The 21,529-nt window shown below is 41.8% G+C and overlaps 1 protein-coding gene across 4 annotated transcripts in view; it reads right to left on the bottom strand.

The window, feature by feature from the left end:
- Positions 1-21,529, bottom strand: part of GRK4 (G protein-coupled receptor kinase 4) — a 265,726-nt gene that overhangs the window by 67,521 nt on the left and 176,676 nt on the right. For all 4 annotated transcript variants that reach the window (XR_011317018.1, XM_069744743.1, XM_069744744.1 and 1 more), the window contains one exon: positions 17,264-17,341. Coding sequence is in view for 2 of the 4 variants with exons in the window: in XM_069744743.1 (XP_069600844.1) it covers positions 17,264-17,341 (78 nt within the window). In the remaining 2 variants the exon portion in view is untranslated. The remainder of the gene's footprint in view (positions 1-17,263; positions 17,342-21,529) is intronic.

Raw genomic sequence — 21,529 nt, 5'->3', positions numbered from 1 at the left:
CCCACTGAGTGAGAGAGGACGCACACAGGAGTCAGGAGTGGCACACAAGCCCAGAGGCCAATATTAATCTCCCACCGATTGATTTAGTTATTTTTTTTGGTAGATTTTGGAACCCAAATCAAGCAAAAAAATTAATAGGCTTTCTATGGCCCACAATTGGGGAGAGAGAGAGAGATGGCACACCCAGGAGTCAAGACTGGCACACAAGCAGAAGGGGCAATATGAATCTCCCACAGATTTTTTTTTTTTTTTTTTTTCAGGGAGACTTTAGAGAAAAAAAAAATACAAAAAAAATGATTTTTTTCAGGAATAATTTAGAAACCAAAGAAAATAAAATGATTTTTTCAGGTAGAATTTAGAACCCAAATCAAGCAAAAAAATTAATAGGCTTTCTATGGCCCACTATTTGTGAGAGAGATGGCACGCTCAGGACTGGCACACAAGCCCAGAGGCCAATATTAATCTCCCACTTTTTTTTTCTTCCAGGGAAAATTTATAAACCCAATAAAATAATAAAAAAATAGGCTTTCTATGGCCCACTATCTGAGAGAGAGAGATGGCACGCTTAGGACTGGCACACAAGCCCAAAGGCCAATATTAATCTCCCACTGATTGATTTAATGATTTTTTCAGGTAGAATTTAGAACCCAAATCAAGCAAAAAAATTAATAGGCTTTCTATGGCCCACTGAGTGAGAGATGGCACACACAGGAGTAAGGAGTGGCACACAAGCCCTGAGGCCAATATTTTTCTCCCACTGATTGATTTATTGATTTTTTCAGGTAGATTTTGGAACCCAAATCAAGCAAAAAAATAAATAGGCTTTCTATGGCCCACTGAGTGAGAGATGACACAGACAGGGATGGCACTCTAGCAGAAATGTCAATCTTAATCTCCCACAAAAAAAAAAAAAAAAAAAAAAAGGAACTGTCCTTCAATTACTATCTCCCTGCAGTAATCTCAGCCAGGTATGGCAGGCAGCAATAAGGAGTGGACTGATGCACAAATTAAATAAAAAGTGTGGACAAACAAACAAGATAGCTGTGCAGAAAGGAAGGAACAAGAGGATTTGTGCTTTGAAAAAAGCAGTTGGTTTGCACAGCGGCGTACACACAGCAATGCAGCTATCAGGGAGCCTTCTAGGGCAGCCCAATGAGCTACAGCGCTGAGGAAAAAAAAAAAAAAAGGAGCTTCCACTGTCCCTGCACACCGAAGGTGGTGTTGGGCAGTGGAAATCGCTACAGCACAAGCGGTTTGGTGGTTAATGGACCCTGCCTAACGCTATCCCTGCTTCTGACGAAGCGGCAGCAACCTCTCCCTAAGCTCAGATCAGCAGCAGTAACATGGCGGTCGGCGGGAACTCCCCTTCATAGCCCCTGTGACGCCGCAGACAGCAAGCCAATCACTGCAATGCCCTTCTCTAAGATGGTGGGGACCAGGACCTATGTCATCACGCTGCCCACACTCTGCGTTTACCTTCATTGGCTGAGAAATGGCGCTTTTCGCGTCATTGAAACGCGACTTTGGCGCGAAAGTCGCGTACCGCATGGCCGACCACGCACAGGGGTCGGATCGGGTTTCATGAAACTCGACTTCGCCAAAAGTCGGCGACTTTTGAAAATGTTCGACCCGTTTCGCTCAACCCTAATTAGGAGTGGCAAAATGTACAGTTTGGTACATCCTGAGGAAGAAAAAAAGCACTGGTGAACTCATCAATGCAAAAAGACCTGGGCACCCAAGGAAGACAACAGAGGTGGATGATCGCAGAATAATCTCCATGGTGAAGAGAAACCCCTTCACAACAGCCAACCAAGTGACCAACACTCTCCAGGGGGTCGGCGTATCAATATCCAAATCTACCATAAAGAGAAGACTGCATGAAAGTAAATACAGAGGGTTCACTGCACGGTGCAAGCCACTCATAAGCATCAAAAATAAAAAGGCAAGACTGGACTTTGCTAAAAAAAAACATCTAAAAATGCCAGCACAGTTATTATTATTATTATTATACATTTTTATAGCGCCATTTATTCCATGGCGCTTTACATGGTAATACGGGGCAAATATAGACAAATACATTAAACATTCTGGAAGAACATTCTTTGGACAGATGAAACCAAGATCAACCTCTACCAGAATGATGGAAAGCGAAAAGTATGGCGAAGGCGTGGTACAACTCATGATCCAAAGCATACCACATCATCTGTAAGACCCGGCGGAGGCAGTGTGATGGCTTGGGCATGCATGGCTGCCAGTGGCACTGGGTCACTAGTGTTTATTGATGATGTGACACAGGACAGAAGCAGCCAAATGAATTCTGAGGTATTCAGAGCCATACTGTGTGCTCAGATCCAGCCAAATGCAGCCAAACTGATTGGTCGTCGTTTCATACCACAGATGGACAATGACCCAAAACATAAAGCCAAAGCAACCCAGGAGTTTATTAAAGCAAAGAAGTGGAATATTCTTGAATGGCCAAGTCAGTCACCTGATCTCAACCCAATTGAGCATGCATTTCACTTGTTAAAGACTAAACTTCAGACAGAAAAGCCCACAAACAAACAGCAACTAGAAACCACTGCAGTGAAGGCCTGGCAGAGCATCAAAAAGGAGAAAACACAGCGTCTGGTGATGTCCATGAGTTCAAGACTTCAGGCAGTCATTGCCAACAAAGGGTTTTCAAGCTGACGCCGGGGGACGTGACAGACACCGGAATGTGAGTATGTGGTTTTTTTTTTTTTACATTTACAATGGTAACCAGGGTAAACTTCGGGTTACTAAGCGCGGCCCTGTGCTTAGTAACCCGATGTTTACCCTGGTTACCCGGGGACTTCGGCATCGTTGGTCGCTGGAGAGCTGTCTGTGTGACAGCTCCCCAGCGACCACACAACGACTTACCAACGATCACGGCCAGGTCGTATTGCTGGTTGTGATCGTTGGTAAATCGTTAAGTGTAACGGTACCTTAAGAAAAGTCAATAGGGTTAGAGTGAAGTTGAACAGGGCTATATTAAGTTTTGCAGTGTGTAACGGAGGTGTTGGCGTACGTCATCATGACCTGGAAACTACAGAAGATAATTTTTGGTTACAAGACAGTGTTCATGTGAATGTCATTGAAATTGATATGTTATTTGCAGACACGGGGGGTGGGGGGGTGGAGTCCTTGGAGTTGGTGTGAAAATTTGGTTGGGAGAGGAATCAGATGGATGGTTCCCTTCAGGATGGAATTAAGAATGGCTGATCTGGCACTTAGTGGGGCTCTGGATTGGTGTTGACCCTGGTAGCCGGTGGTTGTCCTTATTTTTCCACTTGACTGTGGTTTGTGCCCTCAAGCTTGGTTTTCATGTCAGAGGGTAACGATAATTCTACTTTTGAATTATTGGTTTAAGTGTACCAGATCTGGTAGCTCCAAGGACCTCCCACTTTTTCAGTAATTCACAATGGCTGTTGCTAATGTATTTCCTTCAAAATGGCCTCTAGTTTCCAATTTTGTGCTCCAATGTATGATTGTTAAGGTCAACTGGGTTATTGTACAAGGAAATGTAATAATAGGCATGAATTGGCCATATCATATCATGTCATTATTAATGCGTTTTGTTTTTTTAAATAATAAACATCACAAATCAGCACATAACACGGACATATTCGGTAACCCTGTAATCGTAAAAACTCGCACAACACAGCAATCACATTATTTACAGGAATCGGTAAATGATGTAAGGGGAAAAAAAGTATGATTGGTATTTGTTCTCTATTAAACTCCTAAAAATGTAATAAAAACAAAGCTGAGGCAGTGTTCACAGGTAGAGAAAATGCTACATTCGTTCTACTGCTTTTTTTCTGCAGGTGTCCTTACCACACAACGCAATAACAGTCTTCTCTAATTATTACATGTTTGCTATGTTTTTTTGAAGCATTTTTCCCCTTATTTGATGCAACTTTGGTGCAAATATGAAGCAGAGTTTAATGCTTTTTTTAATAGCACAGAAAATCTTTTATTCTGCGCTTAAAAATGCAACGTCTTTTTATGCTTTCTTTTGTTTTCTTCCAAAACAAACCTATATAGAAAGAATGCAAAAAAAAACCCTCAGAAGTCAACAGCGTCTTTAGACCACATGGGGGAAGAATTCTTGGAATCACATCCACTCTGCTTGGAAATTTAGACCGTGTTCACATGTAGCATAAATGCTACGTAAGTTCTGCTACTTTTTTTTTTGCACAGAGTTTTTGTGTTCAACTGTCGAAGCAAAGTGGATGTGAGATCACGAAAAATGCGCCCCCTGTGGTCTAAAGACGCTGCTGAACAGTGTGGTTTTGGCGCTATTCTTTTCAGGAGGCTTCTATGTGGAGTTTAAAAAAAAAAAAAAAAAGTGCATGTAAAAAAAAGCAGTTGCATTTTACGTTTTCCGTCCTGTAAAAAAAAAAAAAACATTAAAAATGAGGCTTCAAATCTGCATCAGAAATGCATCAAAGAAAGGCAAAAAGGTCTAAAGAAAAATGCAGCAATGAACAGAGAATATCGTTATTTTGTAGTTTGGTGATGACCGCTTTCTAGACACAAAAAACCCAGATGTCACATACATAAAGATGAGAAAGTTCTGGTGGCTCCAACTGAGTGAGGGGACAAAAAGTAATCCACAGGTTCCAACCAGATATTAGTAGGACGCTCATATGACGTCGGACTGCCCGGACTAATCAAAAGTCGCACCGGAAGGTAAAAGATTCATGGCCTCCCGTCCAGCCACCAGTATCACTGATCTAGAGGCTGGAACGGAGTCCCGTGAATTGATCCTCTCATCTATAGTCCCAAGTTCCCCTGATACAGCGGACAGTCCCGAATTTGGGTCTACATCCACATAAATGTATCCCTCTTCCTGTTCTTCACCAGTTGGGACGTATACATGTAAGTTATCATCTCGCTTTCTAGGTTGCTTTAGGCAACATCTGTTTTCTTAAACTAGGCTTCGCTTACGTAAAGTGGAGAAAAAACACAAACCCTATAAATACAAGACCCATTCTGCAGCATCCGTTTGCTGGGAGAATTGAAAGCGTATGCGGTGAAAAAACGTTCAGGGCCAGGAACCACAAACTTGTGTCGAGTTTTATTCCCTTCCACTCTCAGGACACGTCCATTAAGCAGGGCTTCCCCCAATGTTTTTACAGTATAGCTTTTCTACCACTTAGCAACTCGCCCGCTCCTGTACTTAAACTGGAACTTTACAAACATGATGTGGGATTGTTTGGCAATTTCCTCACTTATAAATCAAAGCATTATATAGAAATATTTTGTGCCTAAAGTTCTACTATGCCAGCCTCGTAGGAAAAAAAGACGACAAATGGTAACGTAAAAATTATCCTGCAACTCTATATTAGAAAATAATTGACTTCTCAAGATGAATATTTCTTCCTGATTTGCACAAATAAGACCAAGCTGTCTTCCTTGTACTTTCATTCATCCAACTCCATGGGTCCATTGTGTGACTCGTCCTTGTGATCGTAGGCTCAACTTTTCTTCTAACCATCCATCCTTCCATCTGTTCTTCCATCTGCCAATCCTTTCATCTATACATTCATCCATCTTTTGGTCTATTCAATCCTCCATCAATGCATCCATCTACCTGTTCTTCCACCTACCCATCCAGTCCTATATGAATCTTTTTATTCTGTCCATTTATCTACCTGTCATTTTGGCTATGTGCCTATACAATTGTTGGTCCATGCAAAGTTTTGTTTGTTTGTTTTTTTAGATACTTACATCTAATCGTCTTTCCCTCTCTCCTTACATCTTTCCACTGTCCATTAATCCTTCCTTCCATTTATCCACCAATTAGTCCATTCTTCCACCAACCCATCCTTTTAATTTGTCCATTCATCTATACACACACACATACATCTTTCTGTCTTTTCAAACATTAGTCTACCTGTTCTTCCACCTATGCATGTTTTTATCCATCTATATAGAAGTTCCTTTAATCTGTCCATTCATTTATCCATCCTTCCATCTATGCAACAATAGTCCACCCATGCAATTGTTTTGGAGTCCTTCCATCCATCCATATTTTCTTCCATCTTTCCATTACTAAGTAAAATACTCACTCATCCATCAACCAGTACTTTCTTCCACCCACCCATCTTTTCAATCTGTCCATTCTTTGACATACTTCCTTCTGTCTATTTAATTATCAGTCTACCTTTTTCCCACCTGTGCATCCATTTATCCATGTACCTTTCCTTTTAAGTTCTCTATTTATTTACCCATCCTTCCGTCTATGTGTACGTTCAATCATCCACCTATGGATCAGTTTTTGGGTTCTTTCATCTATCCATCAGTCTTTTCACAGTTCATTAATCTACCCATTCATTCACTCCTTCATTTGTCCAATCATTCGATATTCTTTTCATCCAATTATTTCAGCATACAGGGTCTTGATACCAGTCTCTAATGACTTATATGGACCAGGGACAAACAGGACAAAAACACTGACTGGCACTTCGAAGTTAATGTGAACAGGTGCCAACTAGGAGCAGCTAGCTCCATATAAAATAAACAAAAAAAGTTGCACTCTGTACTGCTAAAGCATGTCATTGCGAAATATATGAAATATGAATAGCAATACTGCTTCTTGATAATAGGAAAAAAATGAGACGCTTAGCACATAATTTGGCCAATTCATGCATGCCCACAACCAACGACAATTTGGTCTCAAAACTGATGGGTCCTAATGTCAGTTTTGAGACCAACTTGTCGTTGGTTGATGGGCATGCATGAATTGGCCAAATTATGTGCCAAGCGTCTCCTTTTTTCCTAGTATCCAGAAGCCATATTGCTATTCATATTTCATATTGACATACTTTAGCACTACAGAGTGCAAATTTTTTTGCTTATTGTATATGGAGGTAGCTGCTCCTAGTTGGCACCTCTTCACATTAACTTGAAAGTGCCAGTCAGTCTTTTTGCCAGGGACAAAAAGGGGGCGACAGAAAATGAGAGAAGTAAGATTTTTACCTTCAAGTTGACCCATAGGAAAGCATGAAGGAATACTAACCTCTCCAGTACTGGCCCGTTTTGAGCCTTCAAGTATAACTGCAAAACTTTTTAAAGTTTTGATTAGAAGACTTACTCAAATGAAAGTCTACGAATCTGTCTTCACGTGATACTAAACCCAACCTGGGAATCAAAGGCCTATAATTCGCCAGTCAGCAGAACATCCAAGTTTTAGAGAAGAATTTAAAGAGTTTCCGCTTCTTGAAAAAATGAACTAAAAAGTAACTTCAGATTGGAGAAAAATTTTTGCAAAGCGTGAAAGTATCTAATATAATTCCAGATCAATTTCTAGTAGTCTAGAAAACCTCAATCCGGCACATTGTTGGACCAGAATATGGCAACTTTTTTTCTGAATAGGCTTTCCTTTATGAATGACCTTCTTTTTCTCAAGATATACACCTGTGTTTTTCGCAGGAAAGGTCCACCGCAGCTCAGATGAGGCTTTGTTTGTGGAGTCCAGCTGCTCATGAATGGCCTGTTCAGCAGAACTTTAATGTTCTCCAGCATTATTGACCCCGCATCCAAATTCCTGATCTACTACAAAAGTATCTTTAAAATGTCTCTGAGGACGGCCAGTCACTATAAACTGATATAACGCAGCATTCCTCGTCAGGCACCGTGACCTCAACGTGTCAAATGGAAAGAACAAGCTCTTATTAAATTACCGAGGCAGCTTTTATTGCAGGTCTTGGAACTAGGTGTTGGGATCTGGATTTTATATTCAACATGCATATGGTCGGAGCCGTGAATTGAGAGTGACCCTTGTTTAGAGCAATAAATGTACAAAGCCGAACTTATGCACATTCCCTGTGATCGTTTGTGTTGGACCTATCAGCCCCGGAAACATAAATCGAGGAAATTCATACAGCCTTGGGTTTAGTACAAAAGCCAAGGCAGTGATGTGCTGGTAAATAGACATAGGATAGAGGTTTATGTGAAAAAAAACAAAAAAGTGAAGTATAAGTTCTTTAATGGAAAAAAAACCCTCTGGAAATAAAGAACTATAAACAAAAAGAAAGAAAACAAATGAGAATTATATTATGTATGTTGATTTTTGTACAAAAAATTACCACTGAAGTCAACGAAGACCTAACATAATCAAATCTGAAATAATCTGAAAAACCATGGGAATTCATGCAGAATGGGAAAAAAATAGGATTTTATTCTTTACGATTTCGAAAAAGGTTTATAGGAGCAAAAATTTAAAAAAAAAAAACTAAATCAGGAGATAGGAGCATAATATGGATATGCAATACAACACACAGATGAAAGTATGACAGTTTTTTTGATTTTTCATTAGGTCATGTGAATTCGCCCTTGGGTAAGAGTCTAAAGGCTGATCCCTACTAACTGTATTACACCACACACTACACTGCATGAATGCCGGAGAGAGGCCATCAAAGAGATCTGTTCTGTGCTACAATGGAACCCTACTCAGCACATTCTCCGGAAACTAGAGATGCCAAACACTAATTGCTGTTTCTAGCAAATTTAATATATACACTAGAGGTGACGCACATCACAGTGCACAGGCTGAGTGATTACCGGTTTGGGGGAAGGGAGTGAATTTAGCAGATTTTCACATTTATTAAAGAAAACTCTAACTATTTTTTATAGCCACCATACTAGGATGCATTTTCCATAGATTAAAATAAAGTTGTCCAAACCTACAATTTTTCAACAAGACCAGATGACTAGAAATGAGCTAATTTGCTCGGGTCCCCTCTTATTCGGCAAGCTGCAGAGGGAACCCGGCTTCCCGAATCACGCTGGCCGATCAGCACCGCAGCTGCATGTGTCGCGGCTGTGTCACAGTCACAACACATGTATGGAGAGCCCAACAAACAGGCTCTCCATGCATGTGCTGTGACACAACCGTGACACATGCAGTTGCGGCGCTGATCAGCTGATCGGCTGGCGCGATCCAGGAAGCCGGATTCCCTCTGCAGCTTGCCAAATAAGAGGAAACCCGAGCAAATTCGCTCATGTCTACAGATGACTGTTGTATATCGACCTTCAGACTCCGCCGCAACAGCAGATGTTGGGAGAGAGAAGAATCAGATACGCTGAAATTCAATATTTCATCTTTGTGTCCTAATGGGACCAATCTCCCCATTGAAGGGGTAGAGTGTGTGCACTTTTTATTTATTTATTTTAACAGCCTTGGGCTCTATGTCAAGTTGTAGCGACTTGATAGATGAACACTCTGTAGGTCATGGGCGGACATACCGCCTGTTCAACCTGTGCAACCGCACAGGGGCCCAGAGCGTGAGGGGGCCCCCGACGGGCATACAAAGCAATAAGGTGAATGACAGCCGGCGGTAGTATTACTGCTAACAGGAGAAGCAGGGGGGCCCGCTCTGCTGCACGCATGTGATATGACAGTTAAACGGGCCCCCCTCCTCACCTGCTAGCATATATTATGCTGCTGTCCAGCCGGCTGTCACTGCTGTGGTCTGCGGTGAGGTGACGGGTAGCAAACGCTGGATCAGGAAGAGAGGACAGAGGGGGAGGGCCTCTGTCACAGTGAGTCACTGAAGCTTGCTCAGGACCTGTGATGAGGTCAGGACTCTGCTGTTCTGTCATGGTGCTAGACGGTAAGTTTATGTGTGGGGTCGGAGTTGTTATAGTGTGGATGTAGCAGAGCCGTGTGTGTGTACGAGGTCTACGGAGCAGAGCCGTGTGTGTATGAGGTGTTCAGAGCGGAGCCGTGTGTGCATGAGGAGTACAGAGCGGAGCCGTGCGTGTATGAGGTGTACGGAGCGGAGCAGAGCCGTGTGTGGATGAGGTGTACAGAGCGGAGCCGAGTGTGTATGAAGTGTACAGAGCGGAGCCATGTGTGTATGAGGTGTACGGAGCGAAGCCGTTTGTGTGTGAGGTGTACGGAGCGGAGCTGTGTGTGTATGAGGTGTACGGAGCAGAGCCATGTGTAGGAGGTGTACAGAGCAGAGCCGTGTGTATGAGGTGTACAGAGCAGAGCCTGTGTGTGTATGAGGTGTACGGAGCGGAGCCGTTTGTGTGTATGAGGTGTACGGAGCGGAGCCATTTTTGTGTGAGGTGTACGGAGCGGAGCCGTGTGTGTATGAGGTGTACAGAGCAGAGCTGTGTGTATGAGGTGCACAGAGCAGAGCCATGTGTGTATGAGGTGTACAGAGCAGAGCCTGTGTGTGTATGAGGTGTACGGAGCGGAGCAGTTTGTGTGTATGAGGTGTACGGAGCAGAGCCGTGTGTATGAGGTGTACAGAGCAGAGCCTGTGTGTGTATGAGGTGTACGGAGCGGAGCCGTTTGTGTGTATGAGGTGTACAGAGCAGAGCCATGTGTGTATGAGGTGTACAGAGCAGAGCCTGTGTGTGTATGAGGTGTACGGAGCGGAGCCGTTTGTGTGTATGAGGTGTACGGAGCGGAGCCGTTTTTGTGTGAGGTGTACGGAGCGGAGCCGTGTGTGTATGAGGTGTACGGAGCGGAGCCGTGTGTGAGGTGTACGGAGCAGAGCCGTGTGTGTGTGAGGTGTACGGAGCTGAGCCGTGTGTGTGTGTATGAGGTGTACGGAGCTGAGCCGTGTGTGTGTGTATGAGGTGTACGGAGCTGAGCCGTGTGTGTGTATGAGGTGTACAGAGCTAAGCCGTGTGTGTGTATGAGGTGTACGGAGCTGAGCTGTGTGTGTGTATGAGGTGTTTGGAGCTGAGCCGTGTGTATGCATGAGGTGTACGGAGCTGAGCCGTGTGTGTGTGTATGAGGTGTACGGAGCTGAGCCGTGTGTGTGTATATGAGGTGTACGGAGCTGAGCCGTGTGTGTGTATGAGGTGTACGGAGCTGAGCCGTGTGTATGCATGAGGTGTATGGAGCTGAGCTGTGTGTGTGTATGAGGTGTACGGAGCAGAGCCGTGTGTGTGTATGAGGTGTTTGGAGCTGAGCCGTGTGTATGCATGAGGTGTACGGAGCTGAGCCGTGTGTGTGTATATGAGGTGTACGGAGCTGAGCCGTGTGTGTGTATGAGGTGTACGGAGCTGAGCCGTGTGTATGCATGAGGTGTATGGAGCTGAGCTGTGTGTGTGTATGAGGTGTACGGAGCAGAGCCGTGTGTGTTTATGAGGTGTACGGAGCGGAGCCTCATGTGTAGGAGTAACTATGCGTGGCCATTATACTGTGCGCAGTATCATGTGTGGCCATTATACAGTATGTAGTATCATGTGAGGCCATTATACAGTATGTAGTATCATGTGAGGCCATTATACAGTATTGCGCATCATGTGTGGCCATTATACAGTATGGAGCATCATGTGTGGCCATCATACAGTATGGAGCATCATGTGTGGCCATTATACAGTATTGCGCATCATGTGTGGCCATTATACAGTATGGAGCATCATGTAGGGCCATTATACAGTATGGAGCATCATGTGTGGCCATTATACAGTATGGAGCATCATGTGTGGCAATTATACAGTATGGAGCATCATGTGTGGCCATTATACAGTATGGAGCATCATGTGGGGCCATTATACAGTATGGAACATCATGTGTGGCCATTATACAGTATGGAGCACTGTGACCATATTTTTTGTTTATAATTATTGTTTATGAAACAGTGCGATCAGCAATGCTAAATAGCTGTGGTTGGGACGTGGATATGGGTGTGACTAGTTGTGAAATGGGTGTGCTCAGAGGCGTGGCTTAAAATTTGCCATGGTTCGCTGCGCGCACTGCAAACTTTATCCCTCTTTCCCCTCTTCAAAAGTTGGGAGGTATGGTTTAACTGCGCCCCTACTTGTATATGTTTGAGGAAAAGGTGTGTGTAAATGGGTGTGGCTTAAAAATGGCTGTGGTTTTCCTACACAAACACAGAACCTGTTAAAAATTTGAATCCCACCCCTACCTATATGCTTACATAACTTTGTTGCGCTATGGAGGGGGGGGGGCCCGGGAAGATTTCTTGCACAGGGGCCCTCTGCAGTCTGTGTCCGCCCCTGCTGTAGGTAGATCGATCTTGTCGAAGCCTAGATAGGTCCACCAGAGTCTCTGCCGTTATCTTGACAGTACTGTATCAAGCTATTGGATTGCTGGTCTTCCTCTTCACTTTCCTCCTTCTAATGTTCTGATCATTATGTCCTTCTCCAGTGATTTTTCTTTTTTTGTATGATGTGTCCAAGGTAGGCAAGTCATAGCTTGATGATCCCTGTTTCGAAAGACATGTCTGGCTTGATTTGTTCAAAGATTTGTTTGCTCTTCTTGCCAACCATGGTACTGACAAGATCCTTCTTCGGCACCATATTTAGAAGGCATCAATTTTTCTTCGGTCTTGTTTCTTTATCATCCAGGTTTTGCATCCATAGGTTACTATAGAAATGCTCAAACTATGTACTAGCTATGCCTTCATAGACAATGAAATGTTCCTGTATTTGAAGACCTTGTCCATTAACTTCATTGTTGATTTGTCCATAGCTATTCTCCTATTGACTTCCGGAGTTGTCGCTGGACCTTGAGTGATCATTGACCCAAATAGGTTGAAGTCCTTTACAACTACTAGTCCATCGTCGTCCATCTCAAATGTGTACTAGTCATATCTAACAGTAGTCAATATCTTTGTTTGTGAGAGCTATAGCCAAAAAAGCAATATTTGGACACCATAATTGGTCAATAAGGGAGTGCAAAAACATTCACACTACTGGAGATATTTTTTAATCTTATGTGGAATAATGTTTAATGGATTACACCCAAAGAAAAGATCCAACTGAAAATCAAAATTCAGAAAAAAAAGCCTAAAATCTAAAAACTTCCTAGAGAACTACCAGTTGTATTATTGTCCTTGTGGAGAATATTTATGTGAACAAGAGTGCAGGACAGAGGACGTCATATCAGCCAAGTGGAATGTGCTTCAGTTTACAATATGATATTTCCATACTTATATTTTTGACCCTGGGCGCACGCAATTGCATCTCAGATTACCACCAGAAAAAAAAATATTATCCAAATTCTGCACTTTTATAAAGGAAAAAAATGTATACAAGCTACACACCTACCACAATCTGCATTGTCTTTGCAATTTCTCTTTTGGGTAATAGATTGTGAGCTTTGATTTGGAGCCAAACTTTGAAAAACACACTCAAAATTAATTTCCTGTTGCTGTTGTACTTGGCTAAAAACATCTGGTTAGTATTTCTCAGGACTTGGAGGGTGAATTATAGACGAGAGTCACCACGTTCCATGATGTAGAGGGTAAAGAGTGGTCTAAGGAGGCATCAGAACTACAGTGGACAGATTATAAACACACAAGAAAAAGGCTCTAGGGCCTGAAACTGGGACTATTGCGGCCACTGCAACCAACCTGGGCAACAAAGCCACTGTTAAAGTGTTAGCCAATGTATATTGGAATTTTAACAGTGGACCTATCTGTCCACCGCACCGTTGGGCGTACAGTTTTCTATCCCGAACACAGGAAGGTTCAGGTGAGAGTTCCCATGTTCTCTCAGAGAGCAGATCCCAGGCTCTAGTAGCAATTAATTTTTCACCCATTCTTAGACTACCTTTATCAGAAGGCAGAGCAGTATCAGATCCACAGCTTCCACAGTCCGTGCCTTCTCCACCTGCAAAGTACCATCCTGAAACTACTATATAGTCTCAAGATGGATAAATCACTGCAGTTTCTCCATCCCAACATTATTTCTATTTTAACTAATATCCACTGTCCCGAGACTCTCCTGCAGTTTGTAAGGTTCCTGTTGCGGACACAGACACCATACTGGATCTGTGTACTGTAAAGTAGCAATAAGTAATATAATGTATTCATTATCTTGTAATCTAGCACTCTGGGACAACAGCTTCATCTTTTCTGGCCAAACTCACAAGTTGGTAAGATTACTTTGCTTTCCCTGTGTACATCAACACTACATCAACACTCACTGATCCCAGGCCACGCCTCCAATTACATCACCATTCAGAGCTGACTGCATAGCTGCTGGCTGAGCACTTCAAAGCACAGACAGGAAATCTTTACTCTGTGCTTTGAGCTGTGACAGCTCAAGAACAGAGCAAAATTTTAACAGCAGGTACATTATGAAATGTCCTAATTTCTGATAGTCTTCACACTGCTTTACTAATTCAGGTACCCTGAAAACCCCTTTAAGGGGTTTTTCAGCCAATGACAAAGCTACTCAAATTCATGACCTTTAGGATACCCTTGAATCATAGATTTTAGTAGAGACTAAAGTTGATTTTATTTCCTTTGGATCTAACATTTTATGGGTTAGCATTTTACTCTTTTTTTTTTATTACAAGGTGTAAAATGCCTGAAGCACGGTCTAAGAGGTTTCCACAAGGGTGTACATCTAATTAATGACTTTACCATATGTTAGTATATTAGTGCCCTCAAAAGCAAATGAAAACTACTTGAGACTATGAGTCACATCCTCAAGATTGTTCACGGGATTCCTCTAACCACACAGTAGCAGAAATGACAGCTGGGCATCAAACACCTCCGGGTACTTCCAGCTTGTGGTGGAAGAAAACCACTGACCTCTCAAATCAATGTCAAGGGCAAAGGCATTGGTATTTCAATGTTGCAGTAGATACAATCAGCCCAACTATGTCACACAGTAAAGTTTACATGGAGCATTCTTCAGACCTGGAAAGTTCTGGCCACGAGGGCATTACGGTAAATAAAAGAGGATTCCACAAGACAGCATTTTCTGCCAAGTTAATCTGCCGTGTCTGAAATTGATGGTAATGGAGATCACAATGCACATGTGGTAAAATCACTAAAAATTACATAAACCTAAAAGTGCTCTCAGTCCTTGAAATACAGCAGCCATGCTGACATGACTTGTTCTGGACATCTGCTTCTCACTTATATGCCCCCTTAGAACATGTCTGACAGACCAGAAAAAAAAATTAAAGAAAGCTTTACACTTCGGGCTCCCGTGGAATACAAGTAGAATTGGTCTCCGCACAAATCCATTTTTAGAAGAGAGTTTTATTTTCCCAGTACAGTACAAAATTGCAAGCTGTGACCGTAAGATGCGTGTCGAGAGAAGCAATCTTAATTATAGATTAATTATTTGCGCTCCTCTACAATAAAATTTTGGTCACAAAAATATTAATAGATGTCACGGAGAAGCAACTATTCAGACCATATCCTGTCCTCCCTCCTCATCCATGTCCGTACATCTACACGGCAGCCCAGGCCGTCGCAATCCAAATAATCTTCTTAAGAGTTTCCATCCATTTGAATGCAATTAGACATTAAAAAAATGTATATTATCATAAGTCATCCAATTAGTATAGTGCAACACCACGAAGGTAATAGCTACATGGATTCTAAAGAGAACTGGAAATGCGCTTTCCGAAAGTGCACCTAGAGTACTCCACTGGAAAAACTCTTAGTGGTCGATTCATCAAGACTGCAGTAGAGCACTTAATGAATTTGGCTCCTCTTCTAAGTGTCATGTACAAAACACCAGCATTTTTGATTAATTTGATACCCCGTCCCACCCACTTCAAAATGCTGAAAAAAGCCAACAGTCGCAGAAATGTTTGCACAATTTTTTGTTGTGCAAAAATGTAGAAAATTTTCAAACCTTTTTACAAAATTTTTACAGATTAAAAGCTTTGATAAATCAGCCTTTCAGGCTTTACATCTAAGGTGATAATCTATAGTTTTCAATGCAGAATTAAAGACTTTTTTTCATAATAAGTGGGTAAAATTGCAAAGTGTTTAGAAAACAATGTTACTGTTTCTTGTTAGTTGCACAGTTAGAGGTGGACAGCTTCCCAGGGTAGGTGAGCAGCACTTACAAACTCTTTTTTTATTGAGCTTGTGAGCACTGTATTGAAGATGGCCAAAATCAAAGTTTCTCTGATGTTGCGAAGGCAAAACTGCCTCTTCTTGCAAAATTATTGAGCTCATGTTTGGGCCAAAGGCTCAGGTATCCAGCCCGCCGAGGTCTTCAGGAGCGCAAAGCCCCTGGCAAGCGGGAAGCCTGCAGGCATCAGAGCAATTCATTCTTTAAGATAATGAGAATAATTCCAAAGTATTCCAAAGACATACTCATAGGGAATTTAGATTGTGAGCCCCATCGGGGACAGCGATGATAATGTGTGCAAACTGTAAAGCGCTGCGTAATATGTTAGCGCTATATAAAAATAAAGATTATTATTATTATTATCTTGGGAATTCTCAGTAAATGTCATTTTATAGCAATCAAGGATAGGATCCGTACAGAATTTTACAGCTGGCCACATTTGAAAAGATTAGCTATTTTTTTAATGGGTGGGGGTTCCTATGTCATTTCTTCTTCTGAAGGTTTACTTTGTGGTCATTTGAGTTGGCAGGTGAAGAATTATTAATGGGGCATGATCAGGGTTGGACTGGCCCACCACAGAACCGGAGAATCCTCTGGTGGGCCCTGACTTCTCCTTCAGGAGAGATAGTAGTGCAAATTCTGCAGCTGCTTTTGGGCTCTTGAGTGGGGGAGAACGGTGGGCCTCAAATCCTCTGGTGGGCCCAATGTTCTTCAGTCTGACCTTGCGCATGATACAGAGACAACAAATACAGGGATTTTAAAAAATGTTGGATGTTTAAAAAAAAAAAAAACCTTATATATCGCCGCTGACCTCTCTAGCTTACCCAGCACAGTCCAGTCTCTGACAGCGAAGGGCAGGAGAGGGGTTAGGTTTTTAGTGTTTTGCTTTTTTAACTAATACTTATCTCTTCAGCCAACCAGCTACTTGCCATCCAGTCCACTTCTTTCCCCCATCACACACTGCATCTTCCACCTCTTCTCTATATGCCTGGACTCACCGTCACGACTACGTGACACACAATGAGCTCCAGCCTGTGCACGGCCGTAAATCTTAGCCTGACAAAGATGCGCTTCACGTCGGTGGAAAGAAGGCGACAAAATGGCGGTATATTTTTTAATTTCTTTTTCCCGGCCCTGTTCCAACTCACGGTTTAAGAACAAACCTACACAACTTACCAATTTCAAAACCCGGGAACTGCCTGTATAGAAACTAATAAAAGTACTTGTTAATTAGAAAAAAAAAAGCAACACCATAAATATCTACATTTCAAAAGGCAAAAGACCCAACAAAAGGATCTAAGAAAAACAAACACTTCAATAAAATATATAATCTGGCACTATGAAATAGTATATTATGCCAAAAATGCCCAAAATTGCTAAAGTATCTGAGCAACTGTTGGACAAATTAAAAGTGACTTACCCCGTTATTAAAGTAGGTATCTAAAACCTTGAGACCATGATCTTTGCGCTTCTCATCTGACGCCACCTCATACTCTGCCTAAAAAGGAGAACGAAAAAGCAACATAAAAAATAATAATTATAGACAGTTGTAATATTTAGTTAAAAGAAAAAAAATTAACTAAACAACCTTTACACTATTGGTAGGAGATAAAAGAGAATGAAACTGCGGACCACCTACCGAACTGCTCTCATATGCTTAACACCTGCAGATGGTTGGACGAGACTTCGTTTAGATTATAACGGCTAAAGATTGATTACCAGAAATGTATATAGTCGAGCCGTTATAGAACAAGCCGTCAAACGAAAAGACCCAAAAATTCAAGCATAGCCCTAAATGACATGTAGCTGTAGTACAAAAACAAGAATACATTACAGCCCACACTCCCACTATAAAAACATGCATTAATCTACAACTTTAATAATATATTCCACTTAAGACAACAGTTGAAAAAAAAAAAAAGGCTGTGTTCTGATATACATTAAAGAAAATGTCAGACTGAAATCAAAAAAGCCCCAGCACATCATCATTAAGCGTAGAAAAACGACAGCTTCATTAGAAGAGAGGAGGCACAGGACTAAGACCAGTGACGCCCATCATCATACTTGTCCGCCCAGAAGGGGAGTATAATAAAAGGTTTTTTTTTTGCTATGCAGGGTGAATTGAAGTCATATTTGCAGTATCACAGAATGCTGTCACATGGGGCCGAAAGGTGGTGGCCACAGGTTATATCTGGGAAAAAAAAAAAAATTGGTAACCGGATCCTTTAAAGCGGTTGTTTTCTTTTTGTGGAAAAAAAACAAAAAAATTATATATATATATATATATATATATATATATATATATATATATATATATATATATATATATATATATATATATATATATATATATATATATATATATATATATATATATATATATATATATATATATATATATATATATATATATATATATACACATACATACATACATACATATCCTTCTCAAAAAATTAGCATATAGTGTTAAATTTCATTATTTACCATAATGTAATGATTACAATTAAACTTTCATATATTATAGATTCATTATCCACCAACTGAAATTTGTCAGGTCTTTTATTGTTTTAATACTGATGATTTTGGCATACAACTCCTGATAACCCAAAAAACCTGTCTCAATAAATTAGCATATCAAGAAAAGGTTCTCTAAACGACCTATTACCCTAATCTTCTGAATCAACTAATTAACTCTAAACACATGCAAAAGATACCTGAGGCTTTTATAAACTCCCTGCCTGGTTCATTACTCAAAACCCCCATCATGGGTAAGACTAGCGACCTGACAGATGTCAAGAAGGCCATCATTGACACCCTCAAGCAAGAGGGTAAGACCCAGAAAGAAATTTCTCAACAAATAGGCTGTTCCCAGAGTGCTGTATCAAGGCACCTCAATGGTAAGTCTGTTGGAAGGAAACAATGTGGCAGAAAACGCTGTACAACGAGAAGAGGAGACCGGACCCTGAGGAAGATTGTGGAGAAGGACCGATTCCAGACCTTGGGGAACCTGAGGAAGCAGTGGACTGAGTCTGGTGTGGAAACATCCAGAGCCACCGTGCACAGGCGTGTGCAGGAAATGGGCTACAGGTGCCGCATTCCCCAGGTAAAGCCACTTTTGAACCATAAACAGCGGCAGAGGCGCCTGACCTGGGCTACAGAGAAGCAGCACTGGACTGTTGCTAAGTGGTCCCAAGTACTTTTTTCTGATGAAAGCAAATTTTGCATGTCATTCGGAAATCAAGGTGCCAGAGTCTGGAGGAAGACTGGGGAGAAGGAAATGCCAAAATGCCTGAAGTCCAGTGTCAAGTACCCACAGTCAGTGATGGTGTGGGGTGCCATGTCAGCTGCTGGTGTTGGTCCACTGTGTTTCATCAAGGGCAGGGTCAATGCAGCTAGCTATCAGGAGATTTTGGAGCACTTCATGCTTCCATCGGCTGAAATGCTTTATGGAGATGAAGATTTCATTTTTCAGCACGACCTGGCACCTGCTCACAGTGCCAAAACCACTGGTAAATGGTTTACTGACCATGGTATTACTGTGCTCAATTGGCCTGCCAACTCTCCTGACCTGAACCCCATAGAGAATCTGTGGGATATTGTAAAGAAAAAGTTGAGAGACGCAAGACCCAACACTCTGGATGAGCTTAAGACCGCTATTGAAGCATCCTGGGCCTCCATAACATCTCAGCAGTGTCACAGGCTGATTGCCTCCATGCCACGCCGCATTGAAGCAGTCATTTCTGCCAAAGGATTCCCGACCAAGTATTGAGTGCATAACTGAACATTATTATTTGATGGTTTTTTTGTTTGTTATTAAAAAACACTTTTATTTGATTGGATGGGTGAAATATGCTAATTTATTGAGACAGGTTTTTTGGGTTATCAGGAGTTGTATGCCAAAATCATCAGTATTAAAACAATAAAAGACCTGACAAATTTCAGTTGGTGGATAATGAATCTATAATATATGAAAGTTTAATTGTAATCATTACATTATGGTAAATAATGAAATTTAACACTATATGCTAATTTTTTGAGAAGGACCTGTATATTTTTTTTTTTTTTTTTCGAGTATAATCCGAGATCTTTGGGCTGAGGGTCCCCCTCTCGGCTTATACTCGAGGCAGGGTCGGCGGGTGAGGGGGAGAGAGGATTGTCGCATACTCACCTAGTCCCGGCGCTCCTGACGCTCCCCCTGCCTGTCACACTATCTTCGGGTGCCGCAGCTGTTCCCCTGTACAGTGGTCACGTGGGACCGCTCATTAAACATATGAATATGGACTCCACTCCCATAGGGGGGAGCCGCATATTCATTCCTCTAATGAGCGGTGCCAGTGACCGTTGACAGGAAGAGCTGCGGCACCCGAAGACAGTGTGACAGGCAGGGGGAGCGTCAGGAGCGCCGGGACTAGGTGAGTATTTTATATTTACCTGTCCACGTTCCACCCGCCGGGCGCCGCTCCGTCTTCCCGTCCTCTTGCTCTGACTGTTCAGGTCAGAGGGCACGATGACGTACTAGTGTGCGCCGCCCTCTGCCTGAACAGTCAGTGCGGAGAGACGCCGAGACGGGATGCTGAGGAGCTGCAGGCAGCAAGAGAGGTGAGTATGTGTTTTTTTTTTTATTGCAGCAGCAGCAGCGTTATATATGGCACAGCTTTATAAGGAGCATCTATGGGGCCATAATGAACGGTGCAGAGCATTGTATATGGGGCCATAATGAACGGTGCAGAGCATTATATATGGCACAGTTTATGTGGAGCATCTATGGGGCCATAATGAACGGTGCAGAGCATATATGGCACAGCTTTAAGTGGAGCATCTAGGGGGCCATAATGAACGGTGCAGAGCATTCTATATGGCACAGCTTTATATGGAGCATCTATGGGGCCATAATGAACGGTGCAGAGCATTCTATATGGCACAGCTTTATATGGAGCATCTATGGGGCCATAATGAACGGTGCGGAGCATATATGGCACAGCTTTATAAGGAGCATCTATGGGGCCATAATGAACGGTGCAGAGCATATATGGCACAGCTTTATGTGGAGCATCTATGGGGCCATATTGAACGGTGCAGAGCATTGTATATGGGGCACAGCTTTATGTGGAGCATCTATGGGGCCATAATGAACGGTGCAGAGCATTCTATATGGCACAGCTATATATGGAGCATCTATGGGGCAATAATCAGCAGTGCAGAGCATTCTATATGGCACAGCTTTATAAGGAGAATCTATGGGGCCATAATGAACGGTGCAGAGCATTCTATATTGCACAGCTTTATATGGAACCTCCTTTGGGGCAATAATGAACGGTATGGAGCATCTATTTTTATTTTTGAAATTCACCGATAGCTGCTGCATTTTCCACCCTAGGCTTATACTCGAGTCAATAAGTTTTCCCAGTTTTTTGTGGCAAAATTAGGGGGGTCGGCTTATACCTACTTATATACGGTGTATGTGTGTGTATATATATATATATATATATATATATATATATATATATATATATATATATACACATATATATATATATACACATATATATATATATACATATATATATATATATATATATATATATATATATATATATATATATATATATATATATATATATATATATATATATATATATATATATATATATATATATAATCTGGGGCAGCAAGTATTTGATTA

Source organism: Ranitomeya imitator, chromosome 1, assembly GCF_032444005.1.
Source record: "Ranitomeya imitator isolate aRanImi1 chromosome 1, aRanImi1.pri, whole genome shotgun sequence".
NCBI classification, from domain to species: Eukaryota; Metazoa; Chordata; class Amphibia; order Anura; family Dendrobatidae; genus Ranitomeya; species Ranitomeya imitator.
This window is presented reverse-complemented; position numbering and strand designations above follow the sequence as displayed.